A 21,558-nucleotide genomic window follows, 5' to 3' on the forward strand; every position below is an offset into this window, starting at 1 on the left:
TGAGAACTAGTTCAGGAGGCCAAATGTCACCCCCCCCTCCCAAATAAAAATCCAAACTTAATAATAAACATTATAAACACAATTTCCACTCAGAATGTTGAGGTGTAAAGATCAAGTCGAAGAAGCGCACGCAATATTTCAAAGAACAAACTCTTCCATTCTCTGAAGTCCTTTTGGATTCATTCTTTCATGTGGAAGGAAGCCAGATCATCTCCTGTCCATAGCAGCCCAATATGACAATAGTCATGGCAGTACAAAATTGGCTTCACTCGGACTATGCTCAGTTTTCTCTCTGAAATGAAAAACAATTTAAAAAAAAAAAGGTGGGGATATTTGAACCTGGAATCTGACCTTGGTCTTCTGCAAAATCTTGAATCCATAATAAATTCTCAGAGCTTGCCTTTCCATGATCTCTCTCTCTCTTTTATTTAAAACCTTTTGGGCAAGAAAAGATCAGGCAGCCATTGGCTACCAAAACCTATTGGAAGAGAACAGCAGCATCAATTAATTAAAGTCCAAGTTTTAATTGCTGCACTTTAATTAAGTCTGCACCCAACCTATCGTCTTTGCTTTTGGGTTTTTGAGCACGTCACATTTTAACGATTAGATCAAGTAACAAGCTCTTGGCAGACAGCTGAGACAGAGACAGACAGGCAGACAGACTGTTTAACATTGTCTTCTCTGAAATCTTTTCTTCCTGTGCCAAATGATTCCTGTCACCACCCTGTTCTATTCCTGACCAAAATAGACAGACCTCTTTTTTTAATCCACCGATAAGCCAAAAGACTTGCTTAGTTGGAAAAGTGGACTGATAAGCGAATGAATAGCAGTGATGGTGTGCTGGGCATGTTCAAATCGATCCACTGACAAAACAGTTCTGATATGCGTGCCTCATTCCAGCCCCCAAACCTGCCAAGCATCTCAACTGACAGCAGGAAGACATGGCCTCAACAGGGGGGAAACATCAAAGTGAAAAAAAAATCAGATGTATGGGATGTAAGGTTCTACATTTGGGCAAGAAAAACAAAAGGCACGGGTACAGTATATGTGGTAACTTGCTCAACAGTGGTGACTGTGAGAGGGATTTTGGAGTCCTGGTGGACAATTGTTTAAATATGAACCAGCAGTGTGCTGCAGCTGCCAAAACAGCCAACACAGTTCTAGGCTGCATAAACAGAGAAATAGAATCAAGATCACATGAAGTGTTAATACCACTTTATAATGCCTTGGTAAGGCCACACTTGGAATACTGCATCCAGTTTTGGTCGCCACGATGTAAAAAAGATGTGGAGACTCTAGAAAGAGTGCAGAGAAGAGCAACAAAGATGATTAGGGGACTGGAGGCTAAAATATATGAAAAACAGTTGCTGGAACTGAATATGTCTAGTCTGATGAAAAGAAGGACTAGGGGAAACATGATAGCAGCGTTCCAATATCTCAGAGGCTGCCACAAAGAAGAGGGAGTCAAACTATTGTCCAAAGCACCTGAGGGTAGAACAAGAAGCAATGGGTGGAAACTAATCAAGGAGAGAAGCAACTTAGAACTAAGGAGAAATTTCCTGACAGTTAGAACAATTAATCAGTGGAACAACTTGCCTCCAGAAGTTGTAAATGCTCCAGCACTGGAAGTTTTTAAGAAGATGTTGGATAACCATTTGTCTGAAGTGGTGTAGGGTTTCCTGCCTAAGCAAGGGGTTGGACTAAAAGACCTCCAAGGTCCCTTCCAATTCTGTTATTCTATCTTCTTAGGGTTTGCCAGTACTGAGTTTCAGAAATAGTCTGGTTATTTTAGCCTCTGGGACATGGAGAGAAATCAAGCTAAGAAAAAAAATTCCCCACCCAAAAAGTGCTACTAGCAAAGAGGAAACAATTTTCACATTACAGTCTTAAGACTGTGAGAAAGGAAACTTCTGCATCCATTCAAGAACAGCCCAATGTCCCCAACTTGGACATTCCCTGTGTATGGATTTCAATACCCAGAATTCTCAGATATATCTGTTCTACCCATGGAATGCTGGGAGTGGCCCGAGGGCAATGATGCAAGTTACAGTCCGTCGATAGATTTCAATTAGTACTGAAACGGAGTATACAGATAACCTTTTCAGCCATTTTAAAAGAGAAATCTAAAGAGAAGATGGAAATACAATCCTCAATTTATGACCACAATTGAGCCCAAAATTTCTGTTGATAAGTGAAGAAATGTCTCCACTTAGTTTTGCCCCATTTTACGACCTTTCTTGCCACAGTTGCTAAGAGAATCACTGTATTTGTTAAATTAGTAACTTAATTGTTAACAACCTGGTTGTTAAGAGAATCTGGCTTCCCCATTGACTTTGCTTGTCCGAAGGTTGCAAAAGTTGAACGCATGACTCCAGGACACTGCAACCGTCATAAATATGAGTCAGTTGCCAGGCATCTGAATTTTGATCACATGACCGTGGGGATGCTGTAATGGTTGTAAGGTAGTAAGAGCCTTGATAGTACAGTGGTCTAAGCACCCTGTTATTAACACAACTGCCTGCAATTACTGCTGGTTCGAATCTCTCCAAGGCTCAAGGTTGACTCAGCCTTCCATCCTTTCCAAGGTAGGTGAAATGAGGACCCAGTTGTGGGGGCAATAAGCTGACTTTGTATAAAATATACAAAAGTATGAAGGCTATTGCTTAACACATTGTAAGCTGCCCTGAGTCTCCAGAGAAGGGCGGCATATAAATCAAATTAAAAAAATAAATAAAAAAAGTGTGAAAAATGGTCATAAATCACTTTTTTCAGGGATGCCGTAACTTTGAATGGTCATTAACTGAACTGTTGTAAGTCAAGGACTACCTGTAAATGCTCTGTCCCTGCCCCCTCAACTAATGACTGGCGTTTATTTGAAAATCTTTGGTGATGTTTTCAATGGGGAGGAAATTCGTTTCGTCCACATTTGAATATTGCATTATCAAGCCACTGCACGAACCAACTGAGTTATCATTCAGTCTGGAGTTTTCAAATTTTACAATGCATTCCATAATAAATGTTTTACAGTATATTATAGGGAAGCTAATAAAAGTGCACATACTCATAAAAAGGATGTATAAAATCTATTACGGAAGTGGAAATGATTTGCAAAACTTGTGCATGCTGAGGAAATTTGCAAACAAAATCTGTATCATCTGGAGGCAAGTGTATTTGTAGTTTTCTATTTGTTCTCAGGATATTTTAATTTTTTTTAGAACTTTCTGGATGCTATCCTTTAATGCTTAGACTAATAGAGCTACTATAGATAAGATACGGTAAGGAATCATGAAATTGTTAGTATGGGCAGTGGAAAATGTGGTCCACCTCAGGCCAATGCCATCAGATCCTGGCCCACTTCACAAAATTATGATAAGGATAAAACAGGGGTGTCAAACTCAAAGCCCAGGGGCTGGATCTGGCCCACGGGGGCCAGGGCTGCCCTGGAAACAGCAAAGGACTGGCCCGCAGTGCCTCTGCCAGCGAAAACGGAGTTCAGTGGGGCTGCATGGCTCCGTTTTCACTGGCAGAGGGCTAGCAAAACAAACTAAAATCAAAACAAAACAAAAGAAGAAATGTTTCCCCTTTTGCATTTGACATGCAAGAAGGGACAGGAAAGGAGAAAGGGAAAGAGGAAAGAGAAAGGAAAAGAAGGGAAGATGGGAAGAGAGCAAGGAAGGGAAAAGAAGGAAAGAGTGGAAGAAAGAAGAAAGGAGAATGAAGAGGGAAGAGGGAAGGAAAAGGAAGGAAGGAAGGAAGGAAGGAAGGAAGGAAGGAAGGAAGGAAGGAAGGAAGGAAGGAAGGAAGGTTATAATGAGGGAGGGTCTGGGAGAAGTCCTGCCTTAGCACTCGGGCCATCACAGGTGCTCCCCCCAACACAAGTGACATGAGCTGGCCATGCCCACCTCGGCCCCTGAGGTCAAACACAACCCTGATGTGGCCCTCAATGAAATCGAGTTTGACTCCCATGAGATAAAGTAATGATAGCAATACATTTCTAAGGCAATAATGGAGTAGAGGGGAAAGTTGTGGTATTCTAGAACAGATTTTCTCACCCTTAGCAACTTTAAGATGTGTGATCTTCAACTCCCTGAATTCTGGTAGTGTCCTGGCTGGAGAATACTGGGAGTTGAAGTCCTCCCTTCTTGAATGTGCTGATGTTGAGAACAGTGCTGTAGAATATCTATCGTATATCTATACCATGCATTAATGGTGCGCAATGTAGATTTTATTTATTTATTTATTTATTGGTTCAATTTATATGCTGCCCTTCTCCGGAGACTCAGGGCGGCTTACAATGCGTTAAGCAATAGCCTTCATACTTTTGTATATACCTGCTTAGTAGGGCTTTCGCCCCCCCCCCCAAAGTGCTGTTCTTTTTTGTACAAAGTCAGCTTATTGCCCCCACAATCCGGGTCCTCATTTTACCTACCTCAAAAGGATGGAAGGCTGAGTCAACCTTGAGCCTGGTGAGATTTGAACTAGATATTCTACAGCAGGGGTCTCCAACCTTGGCAACTTTAAGACTTGTGGACTTCAACTCCCAGAGTTCTGGGAGTTGAATTCTGGGAGTTGAAGTCCACAAGTTTTAAAGTTGCCAAGGTTGGAGACCCCTGTTCTACAGCATTGTTTCCCATCATCAACAACTTTCTGTTCAGAATTACCTTGGAAGACAGGAGGGAGAGCCAGAGGCTAGACAATGGCCAGACAAGTGAAAACTGAGTCCATAGAAGAAATGGGCATGACAAACAAAAGGACCCTCCCTAGTTTCTTGGACCGTAAAGAAGGGTGTGTGTGGAGAGAGGGAGATGTATTTTCTGACTTGCAAGATTCTGTTAATGTAACTTTACGATAAATTTAAAGCCAGCACTTCTAGGGCTGCTTCTTGGAGGGGCTACCTTGCAATGCTGACAATCATTCAGATTAGCTATATTCACTTGAATTTATGGAAACTCGATGTTCATCGGACCGCCGATTCTCCTATAAGCAACGAATGAAAACAAAGCCCTGTTGAATTCTGGACAAACTTGATATGGCATTAAATAAAGTGGGGGGAGGTGATAATTATCAGCATCTCGCCAGACTGGAAAGATGAATTTAAACTTTCCTTTGGTTTCCCGCTGTTATCCTGATGGAAAATCACTTCTGCGAAACAGCTAGGCACAGAAGGAGGAAACCAAACATTGACAGTAGAGGGAAGGTGCTTTTCAAACAAGTAACAGCTTCAAAAGAGAGGGCTTTTTTTTTTTCAGAATCGCAGGAAGAGGAAAGTGTAAATCTCTTCTTCATTCCCTGCAAAAGTTTCAACAATGTTTTCTGACCTAGGCTTCCTGAGTTATTAAAACACACAAGTAGTCTCAAAAACCTCTTTTACTGCAACAGCTGTGAATTCTGTTCATTCACAGATGTGTCCCAATTAGTTATAAAGAGTCCTTCAGGAGAAGTCCTTTGGGATAATCACCCACCTTTATCTCCCTTGACACGCTGCCAAAGACCTAATTGGCAAAGCCACACCGAGTCCAGAATCAAACAGAGCTTCAAGCTTTAAGCTGAATCGAATGAACAAACGTTGCTTCCTGCAAAGGCCCACGTGCCTTTGCTCCTCTTTTAAGTCTTATGGGAGGGGCCAATCATCTCCCAGCCCTACTCCCAAGTCATCCCTTTTGTTTTAGCTGTTCTTGCCTTCTGGCAGCTCTGCGCATGCACACACTGGGAACAGGTTCCTCTTCCTCGCTGAGGTCCGACTCTGGAGTCTCCAGAGGCAGCACGTACCTCCCAGATGGCCCTTTCTCTGCCTCTGATGCAGAGCCCTCGTCTGAGCCTTCCCCAGACTCCAGGACTGACCCATGTTCTTCCCCAGCCTCCTCACTGTCCAACTCTGCTGCCAGCTCCGCAGGCTGCTGGCAGACCACAACACAATGTTCCATCTCTACTAAAGTGAGGATTTCCATTTTTTCTTCTTCAAATGTTGCCATTGAATGCATTTTCCACTTGGAGCCTGCTTATTAGGAAGCCCATGGCAGCATCATGGGTCATAAAAATATCTTAAGGTAGGGAGGAGCCAAGAGTATATATGAACAAATATAGACTTGTTTTCTCCTCTTCTAGGGAGAAACTGATTGGCCAAGAGACTGTGTGATGCTGAGAACTTCCTGAGAGCTTCCTTTTACTGGAGGGCTCATAAGGAATGCCTGTATTTGTGTAAAGCAGGAGAAAACAAGTCTATATTTATTCATATACAGAGGTGGTATTCAGCCGGTTCGGACCAGTTTGGACAAACCGGTTTGGGCAAACTGGTTTGGGCAAACTGGTAGTGACGACTGCAGGTGAGCCCATACCACCCACCCACCCGGGCGCAATCCCATCCTATATTGCTGTGTTTTTGATGCTGCATGCATGCATGGACGGTGCACACGAGCGAATTGCCGTGTTGTTTGACATCGAATGCATGTGTGGATGGCGCGCGTGAGCAAATTGCGGTGTTTTGTGATGTGCGCGCTCACATTTCCAGTGCTGGGCAAACCGGTTGCTAAAGTATGTGAATCCCACTTCTGTTCATATAGCTAATCTATTTTTAAAGCTGTCCCCATTTAGCATTAGATCATTGATCCCCAAGGCAATGCATAACACTCAATGCTCTAAAGACTTCTTAGTCCTTAGAAAAGGATTGTAACTGGGATGGGATGTTTATCCTTGTATTATTATTATTTATTGGTTAATCTTTAGTGAGATTCACAGCCTTTGAGGCTGGTTAATAGCTCAGCAGCTCGAGTCCTAACCAAGGACCTAGGAACTGTTAAGGTATCGTCGGAGGATGTAAGCTGTTCCGAGTAAGGTGGTTTTTTGTAGAGTCAAAATGTTCAAGTCCGGCAAATTTAGGATTTCTAAATAGCGGGGTAGCCCTTTGGGTATTGCTCCGAGGGCTCCAATTACAATCGGGACAACACACAATTTCTTTTTCCACAGTTGTTCAACTTCAATTTGTAAGTCCCGGTACTTTGTGGTTTTTTCTTGCTGCTTATCTTCAATTCGTGCATCACCAGGTATTGCAATGTCAATGAACCATACTTTTAAACCATACTTTATTATTATTATTATTATTATTATTATTATTATTATTATTATTTAAATACATTTTTATACCGCCCTTCTCCCAAAGGACTCAGGGCGGTGTACAGCCATATTAAAATAAACATATACCATAAAATTTAAAAACAATTTAAAATATATAAAATTTGGCCCTTCTATTAAAAACTACAAACACCCAATTAAAATTCAATTTCTAAGCCAGCCCAGCCTGTTGAAACAAAAGAGTCGTAAGGGCATGGCGAAAGGTATGTAGGTCAGGGATCCTGCGAATCTCTGGGGGCAGTTTGTTCCAGAGAGCAGGTGCCCCCACAGAGAAGGCTCTCCCTCTGGGTGTCGCCAGTCGACATTGTTTGGCCGACGGCACCCTGAGGAGTCCCTCTCTCTGGGAGCGTATTGGCCATATTGTAAGCAGAACAGTGCAACACAAACATAAGAACAAATCCTTTGGGACAACGGTGGAACTTGGAAGTGCCTATCAACCTTCAATCTCATTGACTGCATAAAGTAAGAGTGCCCTAGTACCTGTTCTTATGAACATAAATACTGTATATTCTCAGAGTATATTCTTGGAGAAAAGATTTCTCCAAGGCATTAGAATGAATATTAGCCGAGCAGGGTAATATTTAACTAGGTAACATCATCAGTGCTAGTAAGGAGTGTTGTTTGCTGTCAGTTTATATTCTGGTGACTTGCCCTGTCAGTGCTGGTGTGTGTATGTGTGTGTGTGGGGGGGGGGGAGATCTGAGAGATTCTTTGATTGGGCTGTTTACTGATGGCTCTTTGGCAGTTTCTTGATTCGGGTATTGCTTATTTGATTGTTGGTCTGAAGTTAACCTTGGAATTAATCTATGGCGATCTGGGTGCTGATTGCTGGTGGAGAGGTGCTGGAGTCTTTTTGTTCCCTTTTGGGGTGGTTGATTGTCTCTTTTGCATAGTCTATAGATCAGTGGTGAAATCCAATTTTTTTTTACTATCGGTTCTGTGGGCGTGGCTTGGTGGGCATGGCAGGGGAAGGATACTGCAAAATCTCTATTCCCACCCCACTCTGGGGCCAGCCAGAGGTGGTATTTGCCAGTTCTCTGAACTACTCAAAATTTCTGCTACCAGTTCTCCGAACTACTCAAAATTTCTGCTACCGGTTCTCCGAACTACTTAAAATTTCTGCTACCGGTTTTCCGAACTACTCAAAATTTCCGCTACCAGTTCTCTAGAACCTGTCAGAACCTGCTGGATTTTACCCCTGCTATAGATGTTGCATGAGTCTATTGATGGCTGATTTGTCAGAGTGCCAGGCTTCTAGAAATTTCCTGACATTTTTGGACTTAGCCTGGTCTAGGATGGTCACATTTTCCCCATTGTCACAATTTCCCGTTTAACCATATTTTCACTTGGGAAAATGTTTCAATTGGGAAAATGTGACAATTGGGAAAATATTTGTTTGTGTGTGTGTGTATACATATAACATATATACATATACATTTACACACACAGTCACGGGTGGGTGGGTGGGTGGGTGGGTGGATAGATAGACGGATGGACGGACGGACAGTCAGACAGACAGACAGGAGGCAATGGTGGTAGATCTTGTCATGGATCATTTTCTTTTTAGTGATTTCTAGGATGCTTTAGTTATCTATGTGGTGTTAAAGTGCCAGGCCAGAAGCGAGGAGACCATGCATTCTAGTCTTGCCTTAGGACTAGATGATTAATGGCTGGAGACTGTCTCTGAGCCCTAGGAAGAAGGCAATAGTAAACCACATCCAAAAACACTGTCAAGAAAGCTGCAGGCACTTGTCTAGGCTGCTACCAGGATTTTGAAGGCACAGTATAAATAATAAAACTCTTATTATGCCAAAATCCATTGTTCTGTCTCACTAACAGTAATGAGATCAGGCAAAAGATGGGTAATGCTATTGAGATGCTCTGAGTCATTAATTGTGATTATATGTGAGAAAGACTTGAGAAACGGGTGAAGAGATGCTTCCTAGGGAACGAACAGATAAGAGTGGGCATAGCATGAAGTTCCATAATGGGTAGAGAAAGCAGCTCAGAAAAGACCCTCTCTAACTATTCAGGCTGTAAAGGGAACAGTGGGACATTTGTACTTTCAGACTTGCAATGTTCTGGTAATATAATTTTACAATAAAGTCGAATTAGCTCATATGGTCTGATTTTTCCTATCTGATTTATCCCTGAAGACTTCATCTCCATCCCATTTGTCTCTTCGTTCTGGTTTCAGTACAGTTTTAAAATCTTAATCTGCGTAGTTTAAATGTTTAGTTTTTACTTATTTTTCTACTTATTTTATAACTGGCAAGTCACTCAGAGTCACCTTATATGAGAGATGGGCAGCATAATTCCCTCAACACTGTCAAACTATTCACCAAGGCTGCATTACTATTACTATTAGTCTTCTCATCGTTCCTGTCAACCATCTCCTCCCACTTATGACTGCATGAGTGTAACTTTGTTGCTTGTATCCTTACGATTTATATTGATATTGATTGTTTCCTAATTGCTTACTTGTACCCTATGACTATCATTAAGTGTTGTACCTTATGATTCTTGACGAATGTATCTTGTCTTTTTATGTACACTAAGAGCATAAGCACCAAAGACAAATTCCTTGTGTGTCCAATCACACTTGGCCAATAAAGAATTCTATTCTATTCTATGAAAAATAAATCAATAAATCTAGGAAGACAAATACAGTATTGGTGACGAAATGACTGTGGAGTGCTGACCAAACTCATCTTTCTTCGGTCACCTGTTCATCTTTTTCATGTGATTCCTTCAAGAAGGTCCTGTCAGAGATAAAATCATCCAAGATATACTCATATCCTCTTGTAGATTAGAGTTTGATACCCAACCCTACCACCCATATCTAGGGAGTCTGTAAGAATCCCCTCTCTATTTCTATCCACAATGGTCATATAATGAGACAATTCTCTTCTGATTTTTCAGTGGGAAATCAAAATACAGGATATACAGTACTATATCTAGGATATATATTGAACACGGTGGCTCAGTGGCTAAGATGCTGAGCTTGTCAAATGAAAGGTCAGCAGTTCAGCAGTTCGAATCCCTAATACTGCGTAACAGGTGAGCTCCCGTTACTTGTCCCAGCTTCTGTCAACCTAGCAGTTCAAAAGCACGTAAAAAATGCAAGTAGCAAATAGTGACCACCTTTGGTGGGAAGGTAACAGCAGTCCGTGCGCCTTTGGCATTTAGTCATGCTGGCCACATGACCACAGAGATGTCTTTGGACAGTGCTTGCTCTTCGGCTTTGAAACGGAGATGAGCTCTGCCCTCTAGAGTTGGGAATGACTAGCATATATGTGCGCAGGGAACCTTTACCTTATCTAGGATATAAATCTTGAATAGGTTGAATGCATTTGCGAAATGTTAAACTCTCCATAAAAACAGTGCAAAATAAAATAAGTTAAAAATCTCACTAGTATCATATCACTCCTTCTTAGATTTCATCATATTACCATGCTGCCCACTGTTCTCTTAAGCAGCTAAGGAAGAAAATATTAAATAGAGCTGCGGTCCCTGGCTACAAACAGGTTTTTCCCTCCTGATGAGCTTTTGAACTAGCTATCTGGTCACGTTCTCTGCTTAGATATAAAAATAAACAATCCACAGAAGTCATACCTTTGTTAAATCAACCTTATAACTGTTTCAAGGTTTCGGTGTGCTTTTAAAAAAAAAAAAATTTCCTGGGAGAAAATAAAAGTCAGAGAAGGTGGAATAATAGGGATGTGGGGGCAGAAAGAGAGAGAAAGATTGTGGGTGTTCTTAGCAAACATTCAAGCATCTGATGTTTCAAGTCATTTTGCTTAGTAGGACTTTTTTTCAGGTAAATGTGTACGGAAATATAACTATGATGTTCTTTCATTCCAGATAGATCTATGCTGTGCAGGTATTTTTCTTATGACGTAAGAGTTGTATATTTGTTTTCTATAAACATACATGCTATCAGGGGTGGGCTGCTGGGGGTTCGCAGGGGTTCGAGAGAACCTCTAGCTAAGATTCTGTGCAGTTTGGAAAACCCCCAAATCCCATTCCTGGCTGGCCCTGCCCACCCTGCTCTGTCCCTCCCAGGAATCCCCACGCAGCCCATTTTGGATACAGATAAGTGCAGGGTGTGCGCGGAGGCTCGGGGAGGGTGAAAAATGGGTCTTGGAGAGTTTGGGAAGGCTGGAACCAGAGGGCATCAGGAGCTGGGGAGGCCATTTTCACCCTCTCGGAGGCTCGAGGAAAGCATCTGGAGCCTGGGAAGGGCAAAAGCATCCCTCCTGCCATGGTGCAGGTGGCCGAATAGGCCACACCCACCCAGCAACCGGGCAGAGAACCCCTTGCTAAAAATTTTGAAGCCCACCCCTGCATGCTATGTATCTACCAGATACATATATGTACCTATGTAACTATCTACCTACTTTATACTTTTAGGAGAGGCAACATTGTGCAGGGCACAAAAAAGGAGTACCATAATTCAAAATAATTAAGGCATGAGAAAAGAAATGGAAAAGGAAATAAGCAATTGCTTGCACAGATTTTGGTCTTCTGGTCCAAAATTATATCTTTTGGTGAATCTCTACGTGAACGGAGGCCAACACAGCCTGCACTTCAGTGGTTGCCTATGCTGTTTCCCCACTGAAAAGGACTACAACTGCTCAGATTCCTTTGCGCACTCGCCCAGATGTATTGGTTTTGTAATTGTATTTTTAAGATCTTAGGAGGACAATCCTGGATCCACTGGATGAGACTGATACCAGGTGACCATCAGCCTTGCTGAATCACTCCGGAAGCTGATTCTCTACGCACGGCAGAAGATTTGTAAAGAGGACAACTGCCTTCACATTGTACATATACATATTATTAGCTTTAATATAACACTTTCTTACACATGTTAATGTCATTAGAAGTTTGGGAGTACGTTTTGTGGGTACTTGTTGTTCTAATCTTGCTAGTAATTTTGTTTTACATATATAAGGAACGTTTTTTGTGGTAGATCTAGGATTTTTCTTGCTACTGCTATATCCCAAACCACACGCACCACTAACTCTCTCCCTGACCCTGACGTTGTGAGCTACACACCACAGTGATTATGTCTTGCCTATGGCTTTGTACATTATTTGCTCTTGCATTCTCAAGTAACCATGTAGGGAACATTGATTCCCTAGATGACTACACTTTAGGTCAAGTTCACTCACGCCAAAAACGCATTGTATATGCACGAGGCCGTTACCTTAGACCTAAGACAACTCCACCACCTAAGGTTCCTATCTTGACATACCCAGTTGAGGGGGGAATAGATAAGGAAAATGGGCCTCTGCAACAATTGCATAGAGGAGACTATATATCACGAATTTTGGAATAAAGTCAAGATCTTGTTAAACAGTATGACCCTACCCTAGGTCAGAAATGCTGCTTATGTTTATCTGCTAGCCCTACATCTTATCATGCTGTTCCTGTCAAACCACAACTCTGGGATAGAACAAAGGCTACCAGAAATAAACTTTCAGAAGGGAAAGGGGGTGGATGGAATCTGTCCAAGACCATTTCAACCTTCGGAATTTTCGCTCTGGTTCAACTTGAAGTCCAAATCAGATTTGTGTATTCTTTTTCCACCTGGAAATACTACCTCTCGATATGTTTTTTGAAGGACCAATTCTCAGAGATAAACAGAAGGACCTCTCACTGGAAGTCCCATTGCAACCACTGGCAGGAATGTTTGTGGCAGGGACTTAGGGGTCTGGACTAATGCAAGGAACTACTGAGTGCATGCCTTTTCCATAAATCTTCTTATGTGGAAAGGATGCATATTTGTGTTTACCAACAAACTGGACAGGAACATGTAACAAATCAGGTGTGGTCAGAGAAATTGCCAAGGAATTGCAGGATAGGGCTTCCAAGATAGGTCAGAGGTTATAAACAACTGACATGTGGTTTTCTTGGTTGTCTGGATCCGGGTGAATTAATATGGCTGTGGCAGGCCTAGCTTTTATTCCTTGTGCAATCCCTATGCTGAAACATCTATAAATAAGAACAGTAAAAGAGATTCAAGTTGAAAAGGAACTAGCTTTGATAGAACGTTTTCTTAATCAACTTGGTCCATATCCTGTGGAAGAACAGAAAGATTCTGAGGCAGACCCATATGAGGAAATGGAACCTGTAGAAAAAGGTAGAGAATCTCCCCAAGAATCAAGAGAGTAGAAAAACAATCAAGAACTACCTATCCTTTACTTTTATTAATTATCTTTTGTTAGACCCTATATATGGTAGATTTGTTTATTGGAATCTTGTATACTCAGAAGTTAAACTTATATGAGAATAGTGAAAGTTTCTGCATTGAAAAACTTTCAGAGGGGGAAATAATGTAATGAAGCGGGCTCTGATGGATGACCACTGACTTTCTATTCACTCTATTCTAAAAAGCAATGCATCCGGTTGGAAAAAGTACAAACTCAGCCAAAATCCTTTTGGTTCCTCTAGGAGGCCTCTAAGTTGTCAGAAGAAAGGAACATTCTAATGACATACAGCTTAAAGGTTGGTTAGGTCAAGGGGATCCACATGAGTTAAAAGTTGTCCATCGTCAAAAGATAAAAGATATGCTTCAGTAATCTACAAAAAGAATTATGACTGTTTTGCAAATAAACTCTGTAATGTCAATTAAAATTGATAAATGTATAGGACCATATGAACGGCTGACTTCAAAGAATCCTTTGTCTAGAAGGGTATAAAACCAGTGTACCTAATTCCTGTCTTTGTTCAACGCTTCATGTACAGAGCCTTGAACCTATTGCGCAATATATATAAAATCTGTCTCTGATTAACCCAAAAGTTGTGTTTGTCTTATTAAATCCACAACAGCACAAAGCAAAAACTTAAATACAATATCTTTCTGTAAATTCAAATACACGCTTAATATAGATGTCTACTTGTTTACTGATTCCAAATAGGACTTTTTCCACCTTAGTTGCTTGTACCAACTTGAGTAATAATCCAGTTCTGGTTTCAAATTGGCCCTTGAAGCTGCCAAGTCCTAGTTTTCTGTCTCTAACACCATTTACTCTGTGTGTGTGTGTGTGTGTGTGTGTGTGTGTGTGTGTGTGTGTGTGTGTAAGAAGTAGAACATCATCTCTCCCTCACCCCTGAAATATAACTAGCCCTCACCTTTATGCTTTTCTGCAAGGCCTTGAAGATTTAGTTTTGTCAGGCCTGGAGATGACAAACAGAGATGGAGATGGTTCAAATGGTTGATTTTCTTGTAGTTGTTGACAAGGAAATCAACAGGGAGGGTTGGTTATGGTTTGTGTGGTGGATTTTAAAGTTGTTAAGTCTCACAGAATCATCAGGTTTGTGAGTTGGGTGGCCATATAATTTCAATAAATAAATAAATTGACCAATTGACCAATTGAGCAGTTGGAAGGGGCATTTTGGGCAAAGTTGTTGCCTGACTTACTACATGAACTGTTTGTTCATTTATATTTTACATCCTGAGTGTGTACCAATAATCTATGTGTATATAATTGCTATTTGATGAGATGTGTATAACTGTACACTGGCTTGTAGAGAGTCACTAGATCAGAGGTGGGTTTCAGCAGGTTCTGACCAGTTCTGGAGAACTGGTAATGGAAATTCTGACTGGTCCCACCCCCATCTATTCCTTGCCTCCCAAGTCCCAGCTGATTGGGAGGAAATGGGGATTTTGCAGTATCCTTCCCCTGGAGTGGGATGGGAATGGAGATTTTACAGTATCCTTCCCCTGCCACACCCACCAAGCCACACCCACCAAGCCATGCCACGCCGACCAAGCCACACCCTCAGAACCAGTAGTACATATTTTGAAACCCACCACTGCTCTAGATGAAACATCTTGGAGTTGTTTCTAAGATGGCTTCGTGACATGAGGCGTCGTGACATGAGGCGAAGCAAGACTGGCAGAGGAGCCTGGAAGAGCCAAGCAACCTGAGTGTCGCTAATTGGTGCAAAGAAAGTTTGCCCCCTGCAGTCCACCAAAGATAAGTGCACAAGCGCCAAACAGAATGAACTCGCAATCAATGGCAGCAAGAATGGTATTTGCACAAAATTGGAAAGCAGAAAAAAATCCTGCAAAGGGAGAGCTAATTAAGAAAATATTAGAATGTGCAGAAATGAGTAGATTAACATTAGCAATTAGAGGGAAAGAAGAATCGGAGTATTACAACATATGGGGGCAATTTTATCAATGGATAGAGACTGAATATAGACAATAGGCAATGTAAAAATAAGAAATATGGGGAAAATATGTTGTAATACATTAAATTTAAATGTAAGAGGAAAGATAAATACGTACTAAGAAAATGATGATAAATGTTGAATATGATGACACAAAAAAATTTTGTACCCAGATGTTACACTGATTAATTAATGATGAATTGTTTGTTTAAAAATAAAAAAAAAATTCTTTTAAAAAAAATGAACTCGCAATCTAGGCTGTCAGGATTGCATTGTGTCTAGCATGTGTAGATTTTCCTGACATTGTATGCCATATGCAAAATAAATAAAGCACGCTTAAAATAAAACTGGAGTTTGACTGTACTTGACTGAAATATGCTAAAGCTAATTGGCATTTCTTTACTACTAGCAAGGATTGATGAATTGGTGGCTTGGGTACAGCTAAGCTTAATCAACCAGTTTACTCTTTCTGAATCTTACTAAAAAATGCATTACGTGAAAGCCTTAATTGATTAAAGTCATTGTAAACTGCAGAAGTCAGTATCCTGGGCTCATCTGGTGATGATTATGGCGTCTAGAAGATTAAGATTCAGAATAAAGGTAAAGGTTCCCCTCACACATATGTGCTAATCATTCCCCGACTCTAGGGGGCAGTGCTCATCTCCGTTTCAAAGACGAAAAGCCAGCACTGTCCGAAGACGTCTCCGTGGTCATGTGGCCGGCATGACTAAACACCAAAGACGCATGGAACACTGTTACCTTCCCACCAAAAGTGGTCCCTATTTTTCTACTTGCATTTTTTACATGCTTTCAAACTGCTAGGTTGGCAGAAGCTGGGACAAGTAACCGGAGCTCACCCCATTACGCAGCACTAGGGATTCAAACCACTGAACTGCTGACCTTTCGATCGACAAGCTCAGGATCTTAGCCACTGAGCCACCGCGTCCCAATCACGTCCTAATCACCGCATCACTCATCTGGTGATGATTATGGCATCTAGAAGATTAAGACTCAGAATATAGAGGACTAAATGGTAAACCAGGAAGAAAAATCGTTATGCTGTATGTCTGTAAACTAAGAGAACACCGGAAGATACAACATATCTGACCGAAGGTGGCCTGATCTTGTGGAGTGGAATGGCTGAATAAATGCATAGAAGTAAAGGTGAGGGGTTAGTTAAACACAGAGAAAAGAAAAGCCCTGTATGAATGCGATTGAAACAAGAATGTTTTTGCAAGGATAGAAAGACAGGAGGAAGCATAATGTACTGTTGCTGTAAGCTTAAGTTACTTATAGTTCTTTTCTTATCTTCTGCCTCTAATTTCTGTTGCTTATTACTTCTGTACTCTTTTTCTGCACTTTAAAGTGTGTGGTGGGAATGTTTGTCTTCTATCGACAATTTATAGGAGCATGTTGACTCACGTGATTAGGACGCTGGGGTCAAGGTTAGTAAGGCCACGTTCGAGACCTGAATGCTGCCATGGGGAGGGGTTGAGCTCCCATACTTCACTCCAGCTCTTGCCGGGGACATAAAACTGCATGTCCTGCAGGCAATGGGGTTGTCACCAGCTAATCCTTTCAACCCGCAAGTGCCTCAGCGCTTCTGATATGAGTGCTATCTATGATTTAAATTGCAAATATGTCTTTTTGTTCTCTTTTCTAGGTTTTTGTGTCCATGGTTTCAGCATTAAGGGACATATCACAATATTCCATCATCACTGGCTTTTCTATTAACATAAATCCATTAAATCTAATTTTATCTACTGCGACATTCAAGTAGTCTTTGACCTCTTGGTTCTGGAAAAAACTTCATAACTTTTAAGAATTCTCTCTGTTTGCTCTGCATCTCTTCCTCCAGTCAAATGAGTAAAGGGTATATTTCATTTCCTATCCAGGTTTCCTTTCTTTACGACTGATTATTTCTGTTGGTGTCTACTAACCATTGCAGTTTTTCCTTGTCTTTCTTAATTGGGAGTAGTCTGTGTCAGGACATAAAATTTATTTCCAAGAAAGGGTTAGGCTTAGCCATTTTTTTTTCCAAAGCAGTCTCTTTAATATTAACTCATTTTTTAAAAAAGAAAACAACTATCTCATGAAATGAGGGGATAAAGAGACTTTCGACATTTGTAAATTTTTGGAAAGGACATTATAGGATGAGGGAAATAATCAAATGCATACTTTCCAGTAGCAGTTCAAATACTAACAATTATTTGCAAGATCATGTGGGAAATAAAGGTTGCTTTTCAGTTGGCCAAAAGTTATGTTAAATTCATCAATATCATCATTCAGTGATGGGTTGCTACCAGTTCACTCTGGATTGGGCAAACTGGTAGCAGCGGTGGCAGGAGGCTCCGCCCGCCCACCCAGACGCTCCTGCGCAGAAGCGTCACGTGAGCGAGCAAACCAGTAACAAACTAAATTGAAACCCACTACTACAGCTATTATACCATCTACTACAGGTAGTTCTTGACTTACGACCATAATTGAGCCCAAAATTTCTGTTGCTAAGTGAGACATTTATTTAAGTGAGTTTGGCCCCATTTACAACCTCTCTTGCACAGTCGTTAAGTGAATTACTGCAGTTGTTAAATTAGTAGTGAATCTGTCATGTGAATCTGGCTTCCCCATTCACTTTGCTTGTCAGAAGGATGCAAAAGGTCATCGATCACATGACTCCAGGACACTGCAACCATCATAAATATGAACCAGGTGCCAAGCAAAAAGAAGTTTGATCATGTGACCATAGGGATGTTGCAATAGTCATGTGAAAAACTATCATAAGTGACTGTTATCAGTGCTGTGGTAACTTTGAACAGTCACTAAAAGAACTGTTATATGTTGAGGACTACCTCCCTCTATTGAATAATATCATGCATGGTAGCGCAGTGGTTAGAGTGCAGTACTGCAGGCTACTTCTGCTCATCACTGCCTGCCAGCAGTTTGGCAATTCGAATTTCACCAAGCTCAAGGTTGACTCAGCCTTCAATCCTTCCAAGGTTGGTAAAATTAAGACCCAGATTGTTGGGGGCAATAGGCTGACTCTGTAAACCACCTAGAGAGGGCTGTAAAAGCACTATGAAGCAGTATATAAGTCTAAGTGCTATTGCTATTGCTATCATGGAGTTACACCATCAAGTCACAAATGCTTCCGTCCATCTTAGTGGGATGAAAAAACATATTTTGGATCTGCAGCCTTTGCTTCAATGTTTGATAGCAGAAGAGTTACCAGAAGTAGTGGAAATGAATTTTCATGCTTACCATGAATTAATTCTGTCCTGTGATGGGAAATGTATTCAGGAAGGATATAAAAAAAAAAAATCATGATGGACTATAGTTTTAAAATGTTTTATTAAAAGCTGTAAGTTACAACCAAGTTAGCTATTTCAGTGCTGGTACACTCTGCATATAGAAATCTACTCTTGCTATTACGAAACATAAAAACTTGGTGGAGGAAGTTCTGTCTATTTTATACATAAAAAGGCCTGTCTGCCCAGACCGTTATGACATCATAAAACCCTTACAGGCTACACCTTGAGAGTCCCATGTAAGTCACAAACATGCAGAACCAAAGTGGACTTGGCAGAATAAAAGAGGAATTTAAAAGGAATCTATACTTTCGCATATATAATGGCACTCATGTACTAAATGATATTGCTGCCTTTATTGAGGTTTTCTACACATGCCACTAAGATTATACATTTAAAATACTAGAATATCAACTTTCCCCAACTTGGATCATTCCAGGTGTGTTGCATTACAACTCCCATCATGCCCAGCCAGAAAGACAATGGGTGACAGCTGTAGTCTGACTCATTGGAAGATCAACAAGTTGGAGAACTTGTAACAGTGGAGTAAAAAAGAGAGAGAAAGAGAGAGAGAGAGAGAAAAGGGGGTGCATTTGTATGCTTATTTTTCCCTATTGTACAATTAAGCTATAAATAACTTCTGGATAAAAGGACTAGGTGTCAATGAAACTTGTTAACCAATTACATTCAAGGAAGTCCCATTTTCATGGCCAGCATAGCTTCCCTATTCCAGTGGCTTCTCTTGCTTCTTGCCTTCTTTTTTCTTTTTCTTGGGTTCTGTTGACACAAGAAGAATAAGAACAGGATCAAAACATCGTCAAAAAGAAAGATGATGGCAAGGAAAGAATGAGCATTTATTAGATCCCAGGAACAAGAGATACGCCCACCATCCTCACAATACTATTTTGTACAATGTACTCAGGACTATCACATGTAGATAGCATATAGATTGTATGCCTGAATTATTTTTGTTAGGCATAATATCAGAAAAATATGATAAAGGGAATGTATATTTGATATTGCATGTTTTAACAGCAGCAAGAATTGTATTTGCACAACATTGGAAAAGTGAGGGAACACTTATGGAAGAAGATATAATTTAAAAAATATTGGACTGTGCAGAAATGGACAGATTAACACTGAAGATAAAAGAAAAAGAAGACACAAAATACTTTCAAACTTGGGACTTGTTTTATCAATGGCTGGATAAAAGAGGTAGAAATTAGAAACTTAATAAGTATTACTATGTAAACAAATTGGTCCAGACAGTACGCTGTTCTTTAAGCACATATTGTATATAAAGAGAAAACATTATATATATATATATATATATATATATATATATATATATATATATATATATATATATCTGTGTGTGTGTGTGTGTGTGTAAAGATTATCACATGCAGTCAACGAAAAATCTGTTTGTATATTCCATCTCTTCCAATTTAGCCTCAAGATCCTGCAAATGTAATCCAGAGAAAAAGCACCCTGATTTTTTTCAAATGTCTGATTACTGAAACATAAATATTTATCTATATTAAAAGTGAGTGCATACTTCATATTGATACTCTACATGTATTTAAATGCTTACTGCTTTAAAAAAAAAACTGGGAGACCTGAATTTGTTATTTGGCAAATAAGAGAACAAAGTCTCATAGCTAGCAATTCCATAGGAAAGGGATGACATAGGAAGAGTTGACCACAAAACTTTACTGGCTGGGGGCAACCATTTTAGATTTCCTAGAATGCCCAGTTCCAAAAACATTTGGAGAGAAAATGGACCCATATTTCCAGGGCTTTTTTTTAATATTAGCAGCTAGCTAAATGAGGTAGCCCTGGAATTCATACCATCTTCCTTCAGTTACTGAAATAGCAGTTTTGCCCAGAACAACAATTGATGACTTTCAATTTGTTTAAATGGTGCTTCTTCCAGATATATGCCTCCATTAGAAAAAGATCAGTCAATATCTCACACAGATACATTCTATTAGAACATTTCTTCTGCAATGAGTATTCTTCAACTTATACCTTCCTGAGTTGTATATCAAGCAGGTGACTATATAAATCAAAAAGTCAACAAAGCAACAAGCAAAAAACAAATAAATTCATGACTTGAGCGAAGAGATGAAAGGAATGTTTGTTTGTAAAGAGCATAACAATCGGTGGGATAACTAATAATCTTAGAGGATGAAAACAAATTTTAAATTGATCTTGACATGTTAAAGAAGGGGTCTGAAAATTACAAAATGAAATGTAACAGTGATAAATATAGCTTCCTTCTTATGGGAAAAATATACAATTCTGAAGCAGGAGGCACCTTTGTTATAGTATGTGTGGAAAAGATCTTGGAATCATAGTTGATTAGATATGATTCAGCTACGTGACACGGCTGCCAAGAAAGCAATAGCAATTTTATGAATGTCCAAATAACTGAAAATAATAATTCTGCTATGTTCTGCCAGGATCTACCTTGCTTACTACACCCAGCTCCAGCTATCTTTCAGAAGGAATCAGAAAAACTGAAAAAGCTGTAAAGAAAGTCAACAAGGTTGATAAAAGGGGCTGGAAACTAAGTCCTATGAGAAGAGATTAAAGGAATTGCATATCCAACAGACAAGAATATCTGTAGCTCAGGGCTCTGAGCATGGTTGTTTGCTTACAGATAGGGGTGAAATCCAGCAGGTTCTGACAGGTTCTGGAGAACTGGTAGCGGAAATTTTGAGTAGTTCGGAGAACCGGCAAATACCACCTCTGGCTGGCCCCAGAGTGGGATGGGAATGGAGATTTTGCAATATCTTTCCCCCAGTTGTGGGGAGGGAATGGGGATTTTGCAGTATCCTTCCCCTGGATTGGGGTGGGAATGGAGATTTTGCAGTATCCTTCCGCTGCCATGCCCACCAAGCCACGCCCACAGAACTGGTAGTAAAAAAAAAATAGA

The 21,558-nt window shown here is 40.5% G+C and overlaps 1 protein-coding gene across 2 annotated transcripts in view; it reads right to left on the minus strand.

The window, feature by feature from the left end:
- Nucleotides 1–18,641: 18,641 nt before the first annotated feature.
- Nucleotides 18,642–21,558, minus strand: part of PTN (pleiotrophin) — a 114,608-nt gene continuing 111,691 nt past the window's right edge. For both annotated transcript variants that reach the window (XM_060694508.2, XM_087873742.1), the window contains one exon: nucleotides 18,642–19,394. In XM_060694508.2, the coding sequence (XP_060550491.1) occupies nucleotides 19,342–19,394 (53 nt within the window). In that variant the 3' untranslated portion in view covers nucleotides 18,642–19,341. The remainder of the gene's footprint in view (nucleotides 19,395–21,558) is intronic.

Source organism: Pantherophis guttatus, chromosome 7, assembly GCF_059756535.1.
Source record: "Pantherophis guttatus breed Tessera chromosome 7, ASM5975653v1, whole genome shotgun sequence".
Lineage (NCBI taxonomy): Eukaryota > Metazoa > Chordata > Lepidosauria > Squamata > Colubridae > Pantherophis > Pantherophis guttatus.